The sequence below is a fragment of the Erithacus rubecula genome (genome assembly GCF_903797595.1).
Source record: "Erithacus rubecula genome assembly, chromosome: 9".
NCBI classification, from domain to species: Eukaryota; Metazoa; Chordata; class Aves; order Passeriformes; family Muscicapidae; genus Erithacus; species Erithacus rubecula.
In genome coordinates, this window is record NC_136660.1 from 19432758 (window position 1) to 19453765 (window position 21008).

General features: G+C 39.2%; 1 protein-coding gene across 3 annotated transcripts in view; it reads right to left on the reverse strand.

The window, feature by feature from the left end:
- Positions 1–21008, reverse strand: part of LGI1 (leucine rich glioma inactivated 1) — a 29127-nt gene that overhangs the window by 1230 nt on the left and 6889 nt on the right. The window contains exons 1-8 of one of the 3 annotated variants that reach the window (XM_079313072.1): positions 13505–14195; positions 10779–11227; positions 10313–10384; positions 6487–6558; positions 6312–6383; positions 2032–2103; positions 613–782; positions 33–197 (exon numbers count right to left, since the gene is read on the reverse strand). In XM_079313072.1, the coding sequence (XP_079169198.1) occupies positions 33–197; positions 613–782; positions 2032–2103; positions 6312–6383; positions 6487–6558; positions 10313–10384; positions 10779–10969 (814 nt within the window). In that variant the 5' untranslated portion in view covers positions 10970–11227; positions 13505–14195. Of the gene's footprint in view, positions 1–32; positions 198–612; positions 783–2031; positions 2104–6311; positions 6384–6486; positions 6559–10312; positions 10385–10769; positions 11228–13504; positions 14196–21008 lie in introns of those variants that run through there. The other 2 variants (XM_079313071.1, XM_079313073.1) reach the window with 2 other exon arrangements.

Sequence of the window (21008 nt, forward strand, 5' to 3'; positions counted from 1 at the left end):
TTGCAATGTTATTTGTCAAGCAGTGTTCATACCTGTAATGTTGTCATAATTCCTGAACATCACTTCCACATGGTCCCATTCAAGAAAGATGCATTTTCCAGTAAAAGGCTGAGCAATAACCACGTGTTCATCATTCATATATGAGAAAGTATCTACTGACAGAGATTGGTATGGCAGGGACTGATAAACCTCAAATTCTGCAAAAGTGCACGTAACAGATGATAATTACAGAGACACTTTACATACCATACTGGAAAAAAAAATCTGCTTACCAGATACCAGTTTATTACAAATTACAGTATTTCATCACTAGTCAAAATTTTCTGTTGATAAAGGAGCACTGCAATTTGGTTTTCAATATTTCTCAATAAAAAGAGGTACTCTTTTATGTCACAGTTTTACAAATCATTATGTAACATATTCAAGTTTGAGTAGCTACTGAAATATAGGACCCTGATCCCAATGATTCCCATGTCAGACTTAGACCAGCAGAGTTCATACTGATTTTGGTAGAAATTCCATCCAGAAATAAGCATTCCTGCAAAAATGGGCTCTAGAATGAAAAGCTCTAGCTTTGAATTTAACAAGATTAAATAATTTGAGGCACATTACCTGTAATAATGCAATCAAACTCTTTTGAAGAGAGGCTATTGATTTTGCGCTTCTTATATTCTGGTGGGCTTTCACAGTAAATGTCTTCAACAGTTGCATTGGTGGTGCCCAGCCACTCTACTAACCACTTCAGTTTGCAGTCACAATTAAATGCATTGCCTCTAAGATCTCTACAACAAATAAATCATGCATTGAAAATAAGTAATCAGTGAATGTACTTCTCCTTGAGAACAACAAAACAGGCTTTTGTTAAATATGTGCCTTCTTGCTTATTCACATTTGAGGCCTTCCTGGCTTGATTTGTCCTGACCCATAATTAAATCTACATACCAGAACCCACAGAGATTTCATTATATTAAGGTAAGCAAGGAGACTTTAACTTAGTGATAAGTCAGAAATTGTTATCGATTTCCCCAAGTTTACAGGTAGGCAAAAGCCTCCCAAACTAATGACCCCTGTTTCCTTTGGATTAGCCTTTCTCAGTAAGATCATTCTAGATAACAAAATAGGGATTAATGTAACATGATGGTCATCCAGTCAGTATTCACTATCTCCTTCAGATACACTCATTTAGGGCTTCAGGAGACATAAGCAAAGGAGTTCTGTTCAAGTCTTTTACAGCTGTCTTCAGTCAGATTCCCATCGTATGCCCAGGAACAGGCAAGCGCCAGGACCAGACTGTGCAACCACCTGGCCACCATCAGTCATGCCAAGTAATGCTCCAGATACACTGGCCATGGCCACATCTCACTACTGCAGCTCTGCTCTAGCTCAGCCTACCTTGTTCATACTGGGAGCAGGAAAAGCATTGTCTGAGCTTCTTATCCCAGATCAGTTGGAACAGGACTTGGTATACTGTAAACAGGATCTATCTCACTAAAGCAATTATAAGATTATCTGTAAATCACTATTTTGTATTTTTTACTGGTATTATATGTATACATTTATATATATATATATATAAACAAGCTGATGTTTTGATCTGCTTGCAATTAGATTTAACATGGGATTCATACTTAGACACATGCTTTATTGATAAAAGATAGCTTTCCCAGGAATTGCTTGCACATTAAAATGTCATTTCATTAAATCTTCCACCTTCCCTGCATGCCTTGCTCTCTCATGCATCCCTAAGGATCCTCCCTTCTTATTCACGAATATTAATGAACATGAACATGCAGCTTTATTACATAACTACTAACAATATTACTTATCTTCAAACTGGTGGAATATTTAAAACTATCACAAGTTTTCAACAACAGAAGACAAAAAAAGCAAGCCTACCCGTACCGTGTAGTCTCTACCCAGTAATAAGACCCATTACTGGCTACTGGTTTGAATGGCTACTCAGAATGTCCTCTAAAATAATCTCTTTATACTTCTAAGTATAATTAAAAGATTAATTAAGTGCTTTCTTACACATTTGTTAAAGAATCCAAGCCTTTAAATATGTCTTTTGGAAGTGACTGGAGATTATTATTTGCGAGACTCCTGTAAAAGAAAACACTTCAGTATTAGTGCCAGCTGTTCATGAAACTACACATTTTTGCAAGTTGTGATATACTGTGTGGGGTTTTTTACTTACAGCAAGGAACACTAGTATTCTCCAGCACTTAGTTCTAAAAGATTGCTTTTAAGAATAGCTCATTTACTTTGTGACTTTTCCTTCCACTAAAATGCCATGCCTCCTTCTGCTTTCTCACTCTTCAGCACCCTTTAGCATTTATAATACTTCACTTAGCAAGCAGAGTAAAAGTGCTATCACCTTTGGTGTTTTGCCAACACCATTTAACATTTGAAAACAATTAGTCATGATTGGATCTACTGATGTTTTCCCTATGAGATTCCAATCCCAATGGTGCTCATATCACTGCAATTTCCCCACTTTCTTGTACCTCTTCTGGGAGGAAAATCTTAATAATATGGGCTGATGGGCTTAGGTTTACCTCACAGTTGTTGAAAATATGCAGTAATAGGCAATAAATTGCTGATTGACGTGAATTGCTTTCCTGGCATGTGCATGTGTGTGTGTAAATCTGTATTAGACCTGCAAAAAAATGTTATTATTTCCCAGTTTTCAATGTTGCAAGAACTTGTTTAAATTCAGTGAGTATTCCAGCTAGTAAAAGTGACAAGGAAATGTGAGCAGGCTTTGAACAAACAGTATATTACATTTCAGTCAGACTGTCTCTGTGAGTCTGCCAAAAGTCTCAGATGTCATGGAGGGCATGACAGAAAAAGAATAATGTTGTAGGGGCATAGTCTATGCCCCTTCCAATTAACAGAATTATTTATTACTTATGAGAAGAAACAAAAATGGAAATAAATCATTCTAGATTAAGATCCTAGATAGAATCTGTAGCTAGTAAGACTTAGAACCTCTTCTGTTTTAACTTGTAAACATAAATGTTATTTATTAACCATAATTTCTCTAGCCAAGCAAAGACACTTAGGCACATACTTAAATACAAAGAACAAGCCCAGATGTACTAGGTCTGCTGCCTCATTTAAAAATGTTTGTCAGATCAGTAATAGAAAATTATGAGATGCTTCCATTAGTCCATTTGACTTCATCACTTTCAAAGTACATCTGATTGTAATACTGTATGTGAATGTATCATGTGCTTCACTTTTGTGCAATTTTATGCTCCAGAGCAATTCTTTAAAAGTCAAGTAACTCACATGGAGAAAGCTGTGTGGACTTGCAATCTGAGACAAGTTTAATGACCTACATTGTTTTTATATGTTATTATATAGCAAACTAAAAGTGGGGATGTACTTGGAAGTAGAAGTGGTTCACCGCTGCCATGGGTACATGAATGACAGAAAAATTTAAGCAAGGTTTATGCATTTGCCAATTTTTGAATTAAAATTAAGCATTTTATAGTCCACTGTTAAAAAGCATACTTATATATTAGACAACACTGTCTTGCTTAGATGGTGCTGGACATGGTATTTGAATTATAATCAGAGAATAAAGGTTGACTCAAACATTCAGTTAAACTAATGGTGACAGTTCTGAGAGAAATGCAATCAAAATTATGTACTGTGCATAAGAATTACCATCCAATGCTAACTGTAAGATTTTCATGTTAAATTAGTACATTACTAAAAAAAGGGCAATCGTTAAAATTTTTTTCTGTTCTTAAATGTACTCCGACCAGAAAATAAATCTAATAAATCTAATAAATCTAATAAATCTAATAAATTCTAGATGGCTATCTTTTACAATAAGAATACATTGTAATTATTTCAGTTAATTGCATTATAAATAAAATATAAATAAATAATAAATATAATAAAAATTAAAAATATTTGGATAGCTTACTGCATTCCAAAATTTATGTTGTGAAAAGGAAGTAAATAGAATAAATAGAACAAAGTTCATCTTATCTAACTTCATGGAACCTATTTGCATGCTCATTTACTATGATTATTTTTAATATATTTTACGTACACAAGTACTCTCTTGTTTCTTAAATGAAAAGTGCCTCAGGGTGCCAAATGATCATTCTTAATGCGTCTGTGCAGTTTTCCCCAAAAGATGGGGAGTGGTTCTTCAAGCAGATTAAACTGGTGCCTTTGCAGTTATTTTCCACAAAATTCTCATTGCCTATGTGGTTCTTCAAGCAGATTAAACTGGTGCCTTTGCAGTTATTTTCCACAAATTTCTCATTGTCTTTGTGAATAGTGCTCTGTGGACAATAGCAGCATGATGCACAAATCTGTGTCCCAAAAATGTGCATGCAAGTGGCAGCTGCTCCTCAAATGTGGTTCTGTCTTTTGCATATGTTTTGTGAAACTCCTGAAGCATCCCCAGAAACCAATGTAACAGGCAAGACAACATGTTAGCCTTGGACTACATGCTCTGTGCAGAAGAAACTGTGCCTTCCTCTGTTTTAGAAAAGCAATTTGTTCACTGGCAGCAGCAGCTACTAAATAAGTAAATGAATATGATAAATAATGTACTGGACCCATTTGTGAATATAAAGCTATTCATGTGTGTAAATATTTTGCAGATAGGGTCCCAGTTATTATCCAGCTATCCTTTTTTTTTCTAACAACCATATAATTCTGTCTGTACCTTGAATATGGATTGTTATGGGATGTGCACAGCTTTTTATGTACCTCTTACCCTCTCCTCTCTCTTGCCTCTTCCTGAGACCTAGAGCCATTCCATAAGTAACTTTATCTACACAAGTAGTCACAGTAGGCTTGGTTTCAGCCAGCTGTAAATCTTGTCCTGACCAAAAGGGAAAGCATAAAGTGTTTTATGGTGCATTTACTGGGCAGGGAAGATGTGGTGAATTGCAGTTCGACTATTATATTTATGCATTAAGGGTTCAAAATGGAACCTTTGCTTTCTCTCTTCTGTCCAAATACATGAAAGAAAAAGTTAAATGACCCTGTTGCAAAACCCTCTTGGAGGTTATCATGTTAAGGCCAAAGGGTCAGGATCCTCTCCCCTGCCTATGACACACACCACGTGACATGCTTCAGTATGCAGATGCTCAGAACTGGGTATGAACCCCTGTCAGCCACCCTACAGATGTTTTAGCCTCATTTTTTTCATTTTCTTCTTTTATATTTTTTTGCTGTTTTCTTATACTGTGTATTTTGTTTTTAAAAAATGATTCCTCATTAAATTAAATTATTGCTAAAAGATAAACTTGCTGTAAGATAAGAGACAAAAGTCTACATAAAAACTGTCTCCCTAGCTCAGAGACAAGGAAGCTTCTCTTGTTTGCAGTGAAATGTTGCAGGTGTTTGTTGCCAATGTGTGTCACCTGCTGAGCACAGGGTGAGAAATGCTCCTGCTGGTGAGGCCATGGGGAGTTTTGCTCCTACAGCACATTGGCATCCCAAGTGCCTTGGACTAATTTCCCCTCCTAGCTAATGCAGCAAGGGGCTGCAGCAGATCAGAGGACAAGAGCTGGCCATGTTTCCAAGATAGCCAAAGGGCTGAGCAGCACAAAAGGAATGGGAAGCAGATCTCAGTGTCAGTGTGTGACAGATCCTGGCTGTGGGAAGCTCCTGCTTGCATGCAGGAGAAGGTGCAGAGTAGGGTAGGTGCAGAATGGAAGAAGTAGATCAGGAAGCCATAACAAATACATCTTGTTGCAAGTTTTCTATTTAAAATTGCTCTGGGTGGGAAGTTTTAAGTTTTATTTGGTCAAATTCTTCTGTATACTATTACTGTCTTAAGTGGACATGGGCACTAACAGTGATGGCCTGTCCCAAGAATGGTAGTAATGCTCTCCTGGATCCATGTCAGACTGGGGTACCTGGGAAGAGGTGTGAGTCCATCCCTCAGCCTCGCCCATTCCGAACCACAGCTCCCACCTTCTTCCCTTCCAAGTCCCAAACTGGGACTCACCTCATCAGTGCCAAGATTCCCAATTCATACTCCTCCCTGCTCCTACATGCCCAGCTGGAAATCCCCTGTGCTCCAAGCAGAGAAAGTCAAGGAACTACTGCCAAACATACACTGCTTGGAAGCTGTTTGTGTCTTTGTCTTCTACACATACCACCGTTTGGAAGTCTTTGGTGGAAACACAAAGATTAACATTTTAATTAAATTACTATTAGTGCCACTTAAGTAACTATGAACAGTTATATATGAAAACGAAAAATTTAACAATAGTGATTCAATTACTATTTTAAATATACCAAGTAATATATTCAATCACTTTACTTACAGGTGAATTAAAGATTTCAGTCCTCTGAAAGTATTTCTTGAAATTGACTTAATGTTGTTGTTCTCTATGAACCTGTAATGGGTTGTAAAGTGATTCTGGTCAAAGCAATGCCTGGAACTTGCAAGCCCACCCACTCTATTCAATAATGCCAGGAAATATACTTTTGTCCACTCACAAATATTCTAGATGAGGAAGGCCCATGAAAGCATCATCACTAATAACATCAAAAGTGTTGGACGTAAACAACCTGCACAAAGAAATGCAAAACAAAAGAGCATTAGGTTATCAGCAGCTTTAGAAAATGGTCCAGCAAGCCACAGTAGGCCAAATTTCCACTGCCTGGTTTCATGTTTTTTCTGTGTAAGGCTGATATATTGCACCACAGTGTGGACCAAAGGGAAGGATCCAAGAATTGTCTACTGGGGCCATCTGATAAAATTCCTTTGACTTCTGTGGGATATAAATGTGGGTTTATCATGCCAGTAAAACAATGAGATTGTACAAATACCTCTGGAGATATACTAGGACAACAATGAAATCTTCAAGTACTACAGAGGTTTAAAATGTGTTGGTTTAAATTTCTGGCTAGCCAGACATCGGGTTGAATTTGCAACACTGACAGGAAGGAAAATCTCTTAACTTGTAAGTTCAATTTCTGACTGTATTTAATCCAAGGGTACTGAAAATTACTGGGAAAATAAAAGAAAAATCTCTTAAATTCATACAGTGTTCAAGTCAGAATTATTTTTAAGACCTCATTATACTTCTTGGAGATACTCTTAGCTTATGCATCCAGCAGTAAAAATACCAGCAACACATTTAGTTTTATGCAATTTTGCAAGCATTAAAAGTGGACTAGCATTGATTTTTCCAGCTTTATTTATGCTTATCAGCCATGTTTGCATTTGTCCATTATAATCTAGCCCTGGACTGCCACACTTTTAATGTGGTGAGACATCATAAAGTACAATGAACTTTACCCCAGTGGAATACTACATGCACATCTATATTTTAATCAATTGACCTGATGGATAAACAGATTCTGTGGCATCCTTAGATACTGTGGCATCCTTAGACATTCAGGAATGCAAGATTTCCAAGTACTAATTAATCCACTTAATGAGTTAATCTCTTATTTTGACATTTACATTCAGAATAAATTGCAGGTAATTTATTTTATCAGTTGGCTGTTGCAGATTGTGCTTTTTACACTTTCAGTATGTTCTTATATGAAGTGTATGAAAAAATACAAGCAGGAAATACTTCCTTTTTGTCAAAATCAAGAAACACTTCAATTTTAGAGAAAACAAGTATTTCTATAGAATTCTTGAATCAGAAGACCAATTTATCAAATCCTGCAACTAATTTTACTTTTCTGATGTGATTTTACTGGATAATTTTTCCTTTTCTGCACTCTACTCTATAATTTAGAGAACAGAGTGGTCTCTCTTTAAATAGTATTGCTATTTTAGAGGTTGCCAGGCTTGCAGCATAGGTCTTGCACTTGGTGAGCTCATTTGCCTTCCAACTTGTACCTCTCCCCAGTGGCTATATCAGATGTATTTGATGCACAAACTGCTTTCCTCCCCAATTTGTCCTCAAAAACCATAGTTGCTGCTTCTGGGGACAGAGGCTGAAGGTATGGTGCTGTAGCTAGGGACTGCATCACTTGGCAGGAACAGTCCTGATGTCATGATTACCTCCCTTCTTTCTGTGGGCTTTCATGTTATCAGTTTATAAGGGCACCCTCAGCACGCTGCTGATACACAGAGATAAAAGTGCTGAAGATGAGAGCTGGGAGGTTTTGTCTACATTTAGGGAACACTCCTGCTGGCACTTCACCATAGCTGTGGAGGTTCTTTGTATTTTTGTTGTCGCATGAAGGGCACAGAGCATACCATCCATACTACCCAAGAAGAAAAGCTCTCCTGGACTGGGAGTTATGAATAATGTTTAGCTCAAGACCATGATTTTTCCAGAGACCACTGGTGCTACTATATTAAAAGTAATAGTAAATAATAATAGTGGCAGAATTACAACAAATTCAGAAATCTGCAACTTGTGTATTGGAGATATCCAATTACATTTGGACTTAATGCTGGAGGGTATGTCTATATGTATTTCTATTATTATAGAAATATATATAAGCTGCTAAATCTTGCTGTTGGCTAAATTAAACCTACCAATACAGCTATAATCATGCAAAGCTAAAATTTCCTGTAATGTTTAATTAACGTAAGTTTTCCATATTCTTATTTCCCTTACTATCTTCTGCCAAAGATGAAAATTTTCTTTCCCACGTACAAACTGGAGTGTTGTCCCCACAGACACAATCTTGCTTCTATGGTCTGTGTTTAAGGAGTTATTTGCCTTAGATCAGCAGCATGACATTCCAAGAATGGCAAGCAGCTCAACTACCATGTTAAAAATATATCTGGAAAACAGATCACTCATCAAAGCCCACAGTGGAACAAACCCTGCTTTTCTGGGCTCATAGTTTTTGTTGCAGCATTTATAAACAGCAGTGTAGAACGTGCATTTCATCGCACAGTAGAAATGGAAATTATTATCATTACCAAAATGCCATAAGACGTTGCCCGAGCCCACTGTGCCAGGCACTATAATAACTCAAAATAAGATGACTGTGTCTGTCCTACTCTACCATGCCCAGTTCTGCCTGCTTTGCAGTGGGATTGCTAAGTGTAGGAGGTGTATCGTAGCCAAGAGAGATGATGTCCTACTCACTCCCTTCAGATACAAGCCCCACCAGTGCTGCTGCCTTTTTTTTTTTCCCCTCTTATTTGAAAGGCCCTTTGCAGAAATTACATGAAACGTGTCCCTTTTGTGATCTACGACTACCTGGAAAAGGCTTCTCTGGAATAAAGCACCAGGGGAAAGCATTTGGGTTTCCATAGTAACTGCATTTACCTATTTACCCTGTATCCAAAATTGTACAGTATGTCTGCACCTCCTTATCAGCTCCACTTGAGGTAGCAGAGTACAGCCAGGGTCAGGGCTTCAGCTATCAGTATGCCACCAGTTTAATTTAACAGCCAGAGAGCTCCAGTACATCAGCATTACACCTCTGACCACATCCAGAGCGCACGGGAAGTCGGTTTGGGACAGACATCCGATTTTGGTTTTGATCACACTGGGGAGTCTGCCTTGCCGGATTCCTGAGACAAATCTGGGTGTGTGTCAGGCTGGCAGCACATCCACTATAAACAGTTCAGGTTACACCCCCTCTACCTCTGTATAGCTCACAATTATATAATCGTATGCCCACACTTCTAGGAAAGCCTGTGAGCCTGTAAAAATCCTATGTTGAAATGCTGCTAAGAGTTAAATATCTCAAAATATTCTCTTTCCGTGTATACCTTATCACAGTATTTGATTTTGAAATAACTACTTCAGTCTTTAATTGGAAGAAAATCATCAAATCATTATTACTTTTAAGAACATGAAATAACAAATGGGGTCTAATCCAGGTACTATGAAGGCAAAACTCCCACTGAAGTGACTAAACTTCCACAGAAGTCAATGGCAATTTTACATGGAAAAGGACTTCAGGACCTGTCCCACTGCAATGATGGGCCTGATCTGAGGGGTTCTGAGCTCACAGCCGATGGGAGTTGCAAATGGACCGCTTTATACTGGGATCAGGTCCCAGGAATGCAGAAAATAAACAAGGATAGTTGTTGCCATACTTAAGTCCTTACTGTAATGTTAATTAAAGAGTAATGAAGATAACATGCATTCTGTCACCAAAAGCTTCAGCATGTCAGCATTCAGAGGAGTACTGACAACAGACAGCCTTGCAAGATACTAAGTAAAAATTAAACATGCACTATTTTTCTAATTACTAAAAAGTCTTGTATTTTATGATCTAATAAATCTGCTGCTGCTGTTTCTTATACAATTAATACTAAGATCTTTTCTGAAATATTTATGAATACATATACATATCATAACAGAAATTGTATCATATAAATATTTCTCACAGAAGCTGCAGAGATGGTGTGAGCAAAAAACTCCCTTCTGGGATTTTAGTAAAAGCAGATCTCACAAAGGATCTGTAAAGAAAAAAAAAACAAAACAACCATACATTAATGTAGCCTCATATATCCATGGTTATAATACTGATCTGGTCATCACAGAGAAATTTATTTATGTAAGTTAAAAAAAAAATTACCTTCCCCTCCCGAATATAATGTGACAGGTTTCATGTACTATACAAGAAGGTATAAAATGAGATGTGTGCACATACACAGACAGACAGACAGACAGATGAAAGAGATATAAAAATCAGGATTCAAGGATGCAGCACAATTTTAACACATTAGCTGATGATTTTGAATGCTGGAGGTACTCCCTGCAGCAAGCATCCTTCTGTATGCACTGAAAACACCACACATCCTAGTTCATTTCAAATCATAAATTAAATAACCAAATGCTTACAGCCCTTACAGTGAGATAACATCAGGCGGAACGCTGCGAGGAATAGATCTGGCATTTTCACATAAAGCATTATCTTTGGTACAAGTACACCAGGCAGGACATTTTGGCTTCACTGGTTTCTTCCCTTCAGTCAGCAAAAGCACAGATAAAAGGCATAAGAAATAAGCAATTCTTCTAAAGGGTCTGCTGGCATTTCCCATTCTTTTGATCCGCTCTCGTTCCAGCCAGTTGAAAGAATATCCCAAAACATGAACAGGGTTCTTTATTCAGCCATTGGATGTCTTTCTCTAAGTCCAGGTCAATATTTGTCTCTGCTTTCCCAACCCTTTTCTTTCTCTTTCACTCTGTTTTTGTAGATAGAAACCTGCAGCTGATCTGTATGTTTCCACTCACTCAGGCAACGTACTGCTCAGAGAAGAGACCTGCGAGGTGCTGTAAGATGGGGAAAATCCAACCGGCTGAAGGGAAAAAAAAAAAAAAAAAAAAAAGGAAAGAAAAAAAAAAAGACTTGCATCACCACAAAAACACTGAGCACAACACAGCATTAGATTGCAAAGTGATGTAACTGAGAAATACACTGCTTTCTGTTTTCACAGGGAGGCCCTTTCCCTGTTTCCAAAAATAGTACAGCATTATGTTTTGCTGGTGGGTGGGTGAGTGGGTGTGGGGTGGAGTGTATGTGCGTGGGGGGAGAAATCAGTCATCTCCTACTGGATCACTACAACCTCATGAACCTTTCAGAATTATGCTTCACATACTGCAAGCAGCAGAACTAATGGCAGTATCCACAGGAAAATGAAATCGAGTGAAACCATCAAAAGCATTGCTGCAAAAACTGTTAGATTAATTTTTATCCTCAGCCTTTATTGCACATATTTGTACCACTGAAAAACAAGCTGCCACACATGGAAAATATTACAATGTATGAGAGAATGCCTTTGACTGTCATTCCTAAACAAAATATTTTCTCATGCAAAATAGACCCCAAATACAGCTATTTTTTCTCTCTCTCTTTTTTTTTTTTTTTTTTTCCTCAGAAAAAGAATGCTTCTTATTTGCTGCATGTTTTCTGAGCTGGTTAAATAAAGGCATAGGTGGCTCAAGCACAGCTCTATATGGACAGTATTAATTTAAAGTTCAAGTTAAAAAATGTATTTTCTTGGAACTGCTTTGATCATTTTAGATGGAAAAAAAAAGAAAACTGTCATTTAAGCACCAGCTGTGTTAAACCCATAGTAAGAATGGACTTTTTTTGAAGAGTGACAGGATAAGGCCAGATCTTGGTGGCAATAATGAACCTTTACAATATTGCCTAGAGGCTGCAGTCAAAATGAGTGCTAGGTGTGGTATGAGTGCTCTGTCAGATACAGTCCTCAGCTTGAAGACTTTACAGTAAACTACATTAAATATTTTATAGGAAACTTAAGCAGCACTTTAAGCATTACTTTATTAAGAATGGTAAGACAAACTAATAAATGCCAACTGGCTGGGAAGCCATACAGGATGATTTTTTTGTTCAATATAGTATGCATTAGATGAGTTTTGCAAACTTTAACGGGTGTTAACGGGTGTTAAGACTTCCCTGTTGAACTGTTTACATTAGACAGCTCACAAACATGACTGGGGTCAACCCAGTGGTGCAGACATTTAATACAGTCAGGCTCACCATTAGCTCCTTCATGTGGATGCTGTCTCCTCACCAGGAGACACCTGGTCTCCTGATGAGCTGTCCTTTGACTTCTGCTTACCCCTCCTTTGATTTCACATGGCCACCTGGCTCTGGCCCATTGCTCCTGCTCTACAAGCCACAAAATCACAAGATCAGCATCAGGCCATGTCTGTCTTCCTCAGGATCAATCCCAGCAAGGCCTTAGTGCATTTCCAGGTGCCCACCAGGGATTTGGTAGGCTATGGGCAGAACAGCAGCCTGCAAAACTGCAAGAAATTCATTCCATGGATATAAGGCAGGACTCCAGCACTGAAGGATCCTTCCCTGGGTGGTGGCTGAGGTCCATCTCCCTGGGATGAGGGGAGACACCCAGAGCTCACTGCAGCATCCTCTGAGGGGCTGGGTGCAGCCATGTCCAGAAAGCTTCCAGAGGCAGATGGCCACCTTCAAAGGTGCCCTGTGCATGGGCACACTTCTCGCCAGGCATCTGAGCCTGTGGAAGAAAGGGCAGCTCATGCTTTCTTAGCTTCCTTGCTCTCTCCATTGTGTTTTTGTAAAGGTCTTTATTAATTTAAGTGTGGCCCATGTTTTTGCTCTTAACAAAACCTTCCGTCAGCAGTCTCTCCCTGAAGCAGCACCAGCTAAGAGTGACAGAAACCCGGGTTATTTCTGAGCCCATCCACCTTCTGTAAGAAAATGGAACTGAATTGCAGTAGCCAAGGCACTGAAATCATTTTTAAGCAAATGTCAATGCCTTTTTATCCCCCAGTATAAAGGTGACTTCTTGCTCTGGAAAAGATCTAATTGTACCTACTGAGAAGGACGCTGGATTTGTAGGACTTGCATAAGTAGGCTACACCATCTTCTCCCCTCCAAGATGACCAATGGCACAGACATGGTGAGGTAAGAACAAAAAATTCTCTTTTTTTTCTGAAAGAGGCCTGTTGTTATTTGTTTGTTTATTCCTGGCAAAGCTACCCATTGCCATGGCAATATTTTGCCATTGATGGTGAAACCCCGTGTTTCATTTCCTTTGGCTCATTCACTGAAATCCACCATCAATTACCTAGGCACTTCTCTTTAATTAACACTCCAACCACATTGTGAACCTCCTGAAAACTTTGCAGTGTAGTGTTTTCTTCCGTAACAAAACATTCTGCAGCAGTTTCGTCCATGCAGAGAACCGCTTGGAAGTTAGTTTTCGATTCCAAACCACATGCCAAAACAACTGCTTTTTCCAAATTGCAATATTATGAATATTTATAACAGCCCCATCAAAAGAGAGGCATAATCACATTTTCCAGGGTCCTTTTCTGCCAAGCTCAGCATCTCGTTTCCTGCCATGTAGCAGTTTAAAAACAAAGCGGTTGGTGGCTTTTCAGTGGCACAGCCTCTCTCCAGGCCGGCGACACTTGGCTCACCCTTCGCCGATGGCAGCGCTGTTTGTCCGCGGGCCAGCGGAGCGGGCAGTGCCCTGCTGCGCCCACGGCCCAGCGCCTGCTCCTCGCTCCCTGCTTGTTTTCCCGGCTGTTTCAGGGACTGAGTCGGCACAATGGGATTCAAAATTCATTTATTTTTCTTTCTGCAAGGTTCCAGCAGGGGGGATGAGGGAGTTGTGGATGCGTTCCTTGGTCTGCTTCCCATCACTTGACGTTCTAGCCGAAAACCACGCACCTTGCCGTGCCGCGGAGGGGGCCGGCGGTCAGGCGCGTTCCGGGCTGGGCGGGGGGACATTGCAGAGGGACATTGCAGGGGAACATTGCGGGGAGAAATTGCGGGGGGTCATTGCGGGGGGACATTGCGGGGGGTCATTGCGGGGGGACATTGCGGGGGGACACTGGGTGCAGACACCGTTCGGGGCCCGCCGCCTCGCCGCGGCCCCGTATCCCGGCAACGCGCGGCCGCGGGCGGCGCCCGCCCTCAGCGGCCTGGGCCGGCGGGGCGAGGCCGGGCCCGAGGGAGCGCCGGGGCCGCTGCTCGCCATCCATGGGGCCGCTGCTCGCCATCCATGGGGCCGCTGCTCGCCATCCATGGGGCCGCGGGCCCGGCCCTGCCGTGCCAGCCCCCGCTGTGGAAGAGCCCTCCCGGGCCACGCCGAGCGGCTGCAGTGCTCCCTGCAGCAGTGTGCCGGCATGTTTCACCTCTCCGGTGCTGCCCAGAGCCAACTGCGCCTTAGGGACCGATGGCTTCCCACGCAGTCGCTCTGCGTGGTAAGAAACAAACTGCTGCCTCTTCCAATGTATCCGAATTGTTTGGTAACAACAATTTTTGATCATTATCAACCATCTAGTGAAAATCTTGGTGCAAGTATATGGCAGTCAAAATTAAAATACTTTTGCCTGCTGCCACTAGAGGTATTCACCACCCACCACTGCTTGTGTTCTTTGGTCAGACTTAGCACAACTTCTATGGCTTCGTTTCTAGAGCAAACATACTCATGCATTATTATTATTATAATTATTATTTATTATTATCTAAGCATACATTTTTAGCACATATTCTCCAATATCTGATTAAAATATTAATACTTCTACAAGTAAACCTGTTTGCTAAAATACTTGAGGACACCAAACACAAATGGTCAGAACATAGAACAAAAGTTATTTTAAAAAATGTAATATTTTTAAGGTATTGACTCCATGCCAATGACTGTATTTATATATTTGCATTAGGCTAGAATGTTTTCGTTGCCAACATATGACAAAATTTAAATAAGCTTCCTGTGATTTCATGGTCAATACACTTCCCTTTGCAGATCCATATCCTGTTACAGTTACCCTTAATTTCATTGCGTTTTTAGAAAACTGCCTTTTCTCTGCTCAGGATGAGCTTACCTATCTTAATCTAAAATCCACTGATGGTGATGATGAGACTTTCCAGTGCTTGGTGTTAAGCCCATAATATTACACCACACAGATGGGCAATAGCCCGAATCACACCCAGTTTTCACCGTCTCATAAAGAACAAAACTGTCATTGCTATGGTACCACTGTGTTTGGAACAAAAGGATTTTGAGATCAAAGACTCCTACAATATCTCATGAGTCCAAGGTTTTGCTCTCTTGGCTCCACCCTTTTAAGAAATTCTGCTGTAAATGGCAAATTTAAAGCAGCTGAGAATGAGGCTGTACTTTCAGTAAACAAAACTAAGTCTTGTGAATTCTAAACAGTTCTGAAAAGACTATGCTTCCTGGTGGATCTGGCACCAAGAGCCATTGCCAGGAAGAGGCCTTCTGCAGGTTAGACATAATAAAACATGAGATGCCTTTACAACAGCTCATAGCACAGACAAGCTTGGGAATGATCACTAGACTGCCCAAAACATTTTATTTGGGAAGTTCTGCTTTGTCCCATCCTGTCCATACAGGTTTTGTATTATGGGTATCCTTCTTTATTATACCAGTTGCATTAAAAGCAGAACAACCAGGCCAGTCCCTGTGTCAAAAAGCCAAGGAAATAGCTGCTTAACTGCTGCCAGCTTCAGAGGAAAGAAAGACTTGGAGGGTGGTCTCCTTTCCCTTATGCAAAGCAGCCAGTTCACAGTTCACTGTGGACTTAGAAGTGATCATCTCTGAAGTGAGCTCTCATGGCCAAAATTTCATAGTGATGTAGAACACCTGTTCCACTGAGCATATCCTGGTGAATGTGCAGGTGTCTGGAACTGCTTGCTGCTTAAAGTACGCCAGAATTTGACCAATGACAAAAAATATGTCAGGAGAGATGTATTGATATCTGAATTATCTCTCTTTAAGAAAAAGCACATGTACAGTGTATTGCTTTCAAAGGGAAGGCAGGTAAAATTAGTCTATTCCTAGGTTTTACTTTGTTGTAACTAAGAACTTTCAGCACCCTTATGATTCTTGATGCTTTGTTTGGTTCTAATCTCTGTTACAAACCAGAGTGCTTTGCAGCACCCAATCCAGTAGCATCATGTTAACTGCTCTCCTGATAACCAGCCACTTTTCTCCAGACCTACACAAACAGTTCTTGCTTTGCTTCTGTTGCCTGTGTTTTGCCTTGAAAATGCTAACAACGGATATTCAAAGTTGGGGGGAAATGAAAGAGCAAACATACAAGCTCAAGAGCAAACCAGTGCCCAATTCAAAGATGTATGAAGCTGTGATACTTCATGGTTCACAGCAGGAACTGACACCACACCTAATACAAGAGGAAGTATAAGAAAGGAAACAATATAAAAGAATACGAGGTTTCCATCTGCTGCAGAAATCTAGATTTTTTTCAGTCTTTCAAGACAACTCTCAAGAAAATTTGCCTGTAGTTTACTGAGGGAAGATCAAGTTCTCCCATGTTGGAAATGGAGACAATTTCAAGACAGTCAACATGCCCATCCATTTCAGTGGAACTGACATCACACTCACCACCTAGCATACATCCTATTGTAAGATTAAGTGCCCTCTATATGAACCTCTCAGCAAGGAGAAGTCTTGTTCAAACATGCAAGTTACTTTTTGCCTTTTTTTCCCCTACATAGCTCTATCAGATATTAAAACCATTATACTAATGAGAGAATTAATTTGTAATTGCCAGCATCTTCAGAACTGGCATGATGATTTTAAGAATGTATTTCTGTGCAATGTCTCAGTAGGATGGTTTCTCTCTTCCCAGCTCTTGCAGGTAGTATTGATTCTGCTCTCTTCCACAGATCGCCGCTGGTGTTTCTGTTCTAATGCTATTCTCTAAACTGGATTAAATAAATTAGCTGGTAAAAGAACCAGAAAACAAATATAACCCTAAGCAAGTCCAAATCTTTCAAACCCACCCCCTCCGCCCCGAAAATTGCCAGAGCCAGAAGAAGCAGCTGAGGACAGGAGTGGACAGAGAGCATTGGTTTCACTGTTAGAGAAAATGCATAGGGAGCTGCACAACAGAGGGGCAGTTTCATGTTACAAATGATCATATTTAAATGAACCATAGGACAGAACTGGTGACAAAGTGCCTCAGTCTCTACCAGACAGGACAAAGTATGGACCTCATAAAACACCCCAGTATTTAGCTACCATTGTTTAAAAATTATCATCTAACTGGAGGACAGACTTTCAACCAGTGTACACAAACTGACACTTCATAATTATCATCTCCACTCTGCCAACTCCTTGCACTCTTAATTTGGTATTTATTCAAAGAATTTATTCCTTTAAGCCTATATTCAAAATTGGAGGGATAGAAAATCCAGTCCAGTAAGAACCCTGTATGCAAAACAAAATGTCCCAGATTTTCTAGCATGAGCAAGTGCTTTCTACAGACCCAAAACAACATACCACTGTCAGTGTAGCTAAATGCCATTTAATTGGCAGCTAGAAAAGTCTATAATACATTTCTTCATGGAAAAATGTCTGAGCTCTTCCAGTGTGCCAAGACGCTAATTAAAAACAGACGGCATGTTACAAAATCCTTTCCTTGACCTGTGCTATCTTACATGCCCTTCTGTACTTTTTCATGGCATTGGCTCCCTGAAGAATTATTCTAATCTTTATAAACTTGTCTTTTATTTTCCTTGTCATTTTGCAGACAAGAAGTAACAAAATATTATTTATTTAAACTTACATAGGAAATTTATTAGTTACATGGCAGAGACAACAAGCTTTTGAGGAGAAAGTCTTCACTTGTTAAAAACAGGTTTCTATGTCCTGAATAATTTACAATGAAAGAAATCTTAGTGCCACTGAAGTCACTGAAATACTTCAAGTCGAAGCCTTGCTGGAGTGCCATGGACATAATGAACTGCACAATATGAAGGATGTGCCTCATCAAACACATATTACTGTTTCATCATTGCTAATCAACATGCTTTACAAAGCAGAGATTTGGATCAGCACTGAAATATTTTAAGGAGTTATTGTTGATAGCTCCACAAGTGTATTTTAATGATGTTTTTACTGTTCTCAGCAACTCAAGAAATTTTGAAAAATACCTTATTTCAGTAAGAGTTAATCCTTTTTACCTTAAGCAAATACCAAATCTTCCTGACATCCCACCCTATGTTATGGCAAGCATGCTGCCACTGCACAAGCCTAGCACAGATTCTTCATCAAGGAAAGTACTGCACCAAGCTGAACTTCAAGGTACCTTTTTCTTACAAACCACATTCACTCTGCAAATGAGATTTCAGAGGGCTAAAAATTTCATTACATCTGTTTGTTCATATGCCAATATGCTACATATTTAGTACAGCTTTAAGAAAAGATTTGCTCTTTTGGCTGCTGGCCCTTTCCCTCTGCAGTGGGAGAACAAAACCAACACAGCATCTTTATCTAAGAACTGACTGTAGTTTTAAATATAATTTTCATAGCAACAGAGAAACACACATTTTAGTTATGACTGCTCAGAAATGAAAGGATTTTCCCTACCTTGAACATGGTAACATTCACATTTTAAGTTCAAAATTATTCCAAATTATCACTTTTGTAAGATAATAATCCAAATACTGTACAGCTGACTTTCTTTTTAATACCAATCACTTGTAGGCATCTGTAAGTTTCCACTGTTGCTGCCCTTGTGATATAGGCAAAGACTCATTAAAACTAGAGGGCCTAATTCCCAGCCTCAATATAACACATAGTAAGCAGTAATAAGCTCCTTCATGAAGCAATATAGCTCCCCAGCTAAATAAATGACACACAGTACTGATTAAACAAAGGCACATGTGGCCCTTTTTCCCAAGATTTTTTTTTAGATGCAAATGGATGAATATATAAGAGAAAAAGACAATGACAAAAAAAACCAAAACAAAACAGGTTTGGGAACTCAAGAGAACAGTTAACATCACAGAAACTGAAATGTTGGCTCCTAGGCATGGAAAGGGGGACCTGAGAAATTCACTAGAGAATTTCTTGGAGAAAGTAATGGCTGAAAAGAGCTTGGAACTGCAAATAGTCTCCTGCTGTTGAATTTTCTCTTCACTCAGGGAAATGAACGCTATACATTTATTGCAAATAAAGACTGGATCAAAGATACTCAATTCCATAAACAATTTATTTTCTTAAACAGAACAATTGGAAATAATGACTTTTTAGATAACTGCTCAGGTCACAAATAGTAATAATGCTCTACTGTTTCTGACACCCCTGCTTCCCCCTCAGGGAGGCAGATATCCCTTCATATGCACATTTTATCTATACATATATATTAAGATCTCTCTCAAGAGCTATATAATAGGTTCTATTCACAGCCAAGCACCACAACCACTTATTCATTCTCTTCATGCTTTACCTGCTGTTTTCAAGGCTGCCCTGATGCTAAAAATAGTTCTGCATATTAGAGGAGGGTTGCTATAGATTCAGAATGGGTGATATTCCAAAGACAGCTAAATCCCTCCTTGCTGAGGATCTGTGTGGATGGATGTGATGGGCATCGGTGCCCAGGGCTGTGAGGCCCTTCCATAAGGACTCTTAGGCTCCAAGGATGGGGTATTTGTGTTCTTAAGGCTGAGCTGAATTGCAAATCAATACAAATCATGGATCTCATCATAAGTTTAAGGCTTTGTTTTTCATACTGTAGTGTTAGAACACATACTAATGATGATAATATTCAGATATTAGCTTCTTTTTAACTGGGAGAACAATTTAGTATTCTATTGCATGGGCTTATTTTTCTGCGGGTATTGATGACTTCAAGTAAGAAAATAACAAAATGCTTCACTAGTCTTATTTTTTCTAGTTCTTAACATTAGTGGCTGGATTATGACCATATCTGAGATAAATGAGGTAGTCAGAATAGTATTTTCCTTTCATTAACAGACTCATATTAAAGAAACCTGCCAAATACTGTCTCTATTAAGGCTGAGGTTCAAATAAAAGTTTTACAGGGAAAGAGTGGCATGGATTTACTAAACCAAGATTGATAAAAAATATTAAACCAGATCCTAATATAAATCTAAATAACACAATCCATCTTTTATGAGCAGTATATTTAAGGCCAGTGTAATGCAAACTTGACAGAATATTTTATCAAACGCTAAAGGAAATGTTTTTCACTCAAATCTCACTTCACATCCTGACCTTTATCTTCCATGTGGTTATGTTTTGTTTCCATTCAAGAAAGGCAGTCATCTAGAAATGTAACTGTAAACATTTTGACTTACCACTTGCAAATTGAATGTGATTTCAGCAAATAACAGGATCTCCCCCAGGATACAAACTGCAATATTTCTTTTTACTTGCAGTAGATAACTTTCCTTGGTGTTTTTTTGAGTCTGCCATTTTTACTTCTAGAGTTGTGGATATTGCACAGCTCAGTGTTGCTGGCTATAAATAACATAATTTGATATTTGTAACTAAGTTAGACTAATGGTTGCCATTTAGGATAGTTATCTTTCCCATTCCACTTATATGCCATGGAATGAATAGTGTCCTGGAAATACTTTCAATAGAAAGGTTGATAGTATTTCAGTACTTCGTGTCTTAATGATACTGGTGATTAAATAACATAAAATTGTATTTAATTTGAAATATAATCCCTATTATTTCCAAACCCTGGCAATCAGCAGTAAACTTTTGCTAATAAAAGGTCAGTTCTAGCAGAATGGCTCATGGCATTATTAATTAAATGAGA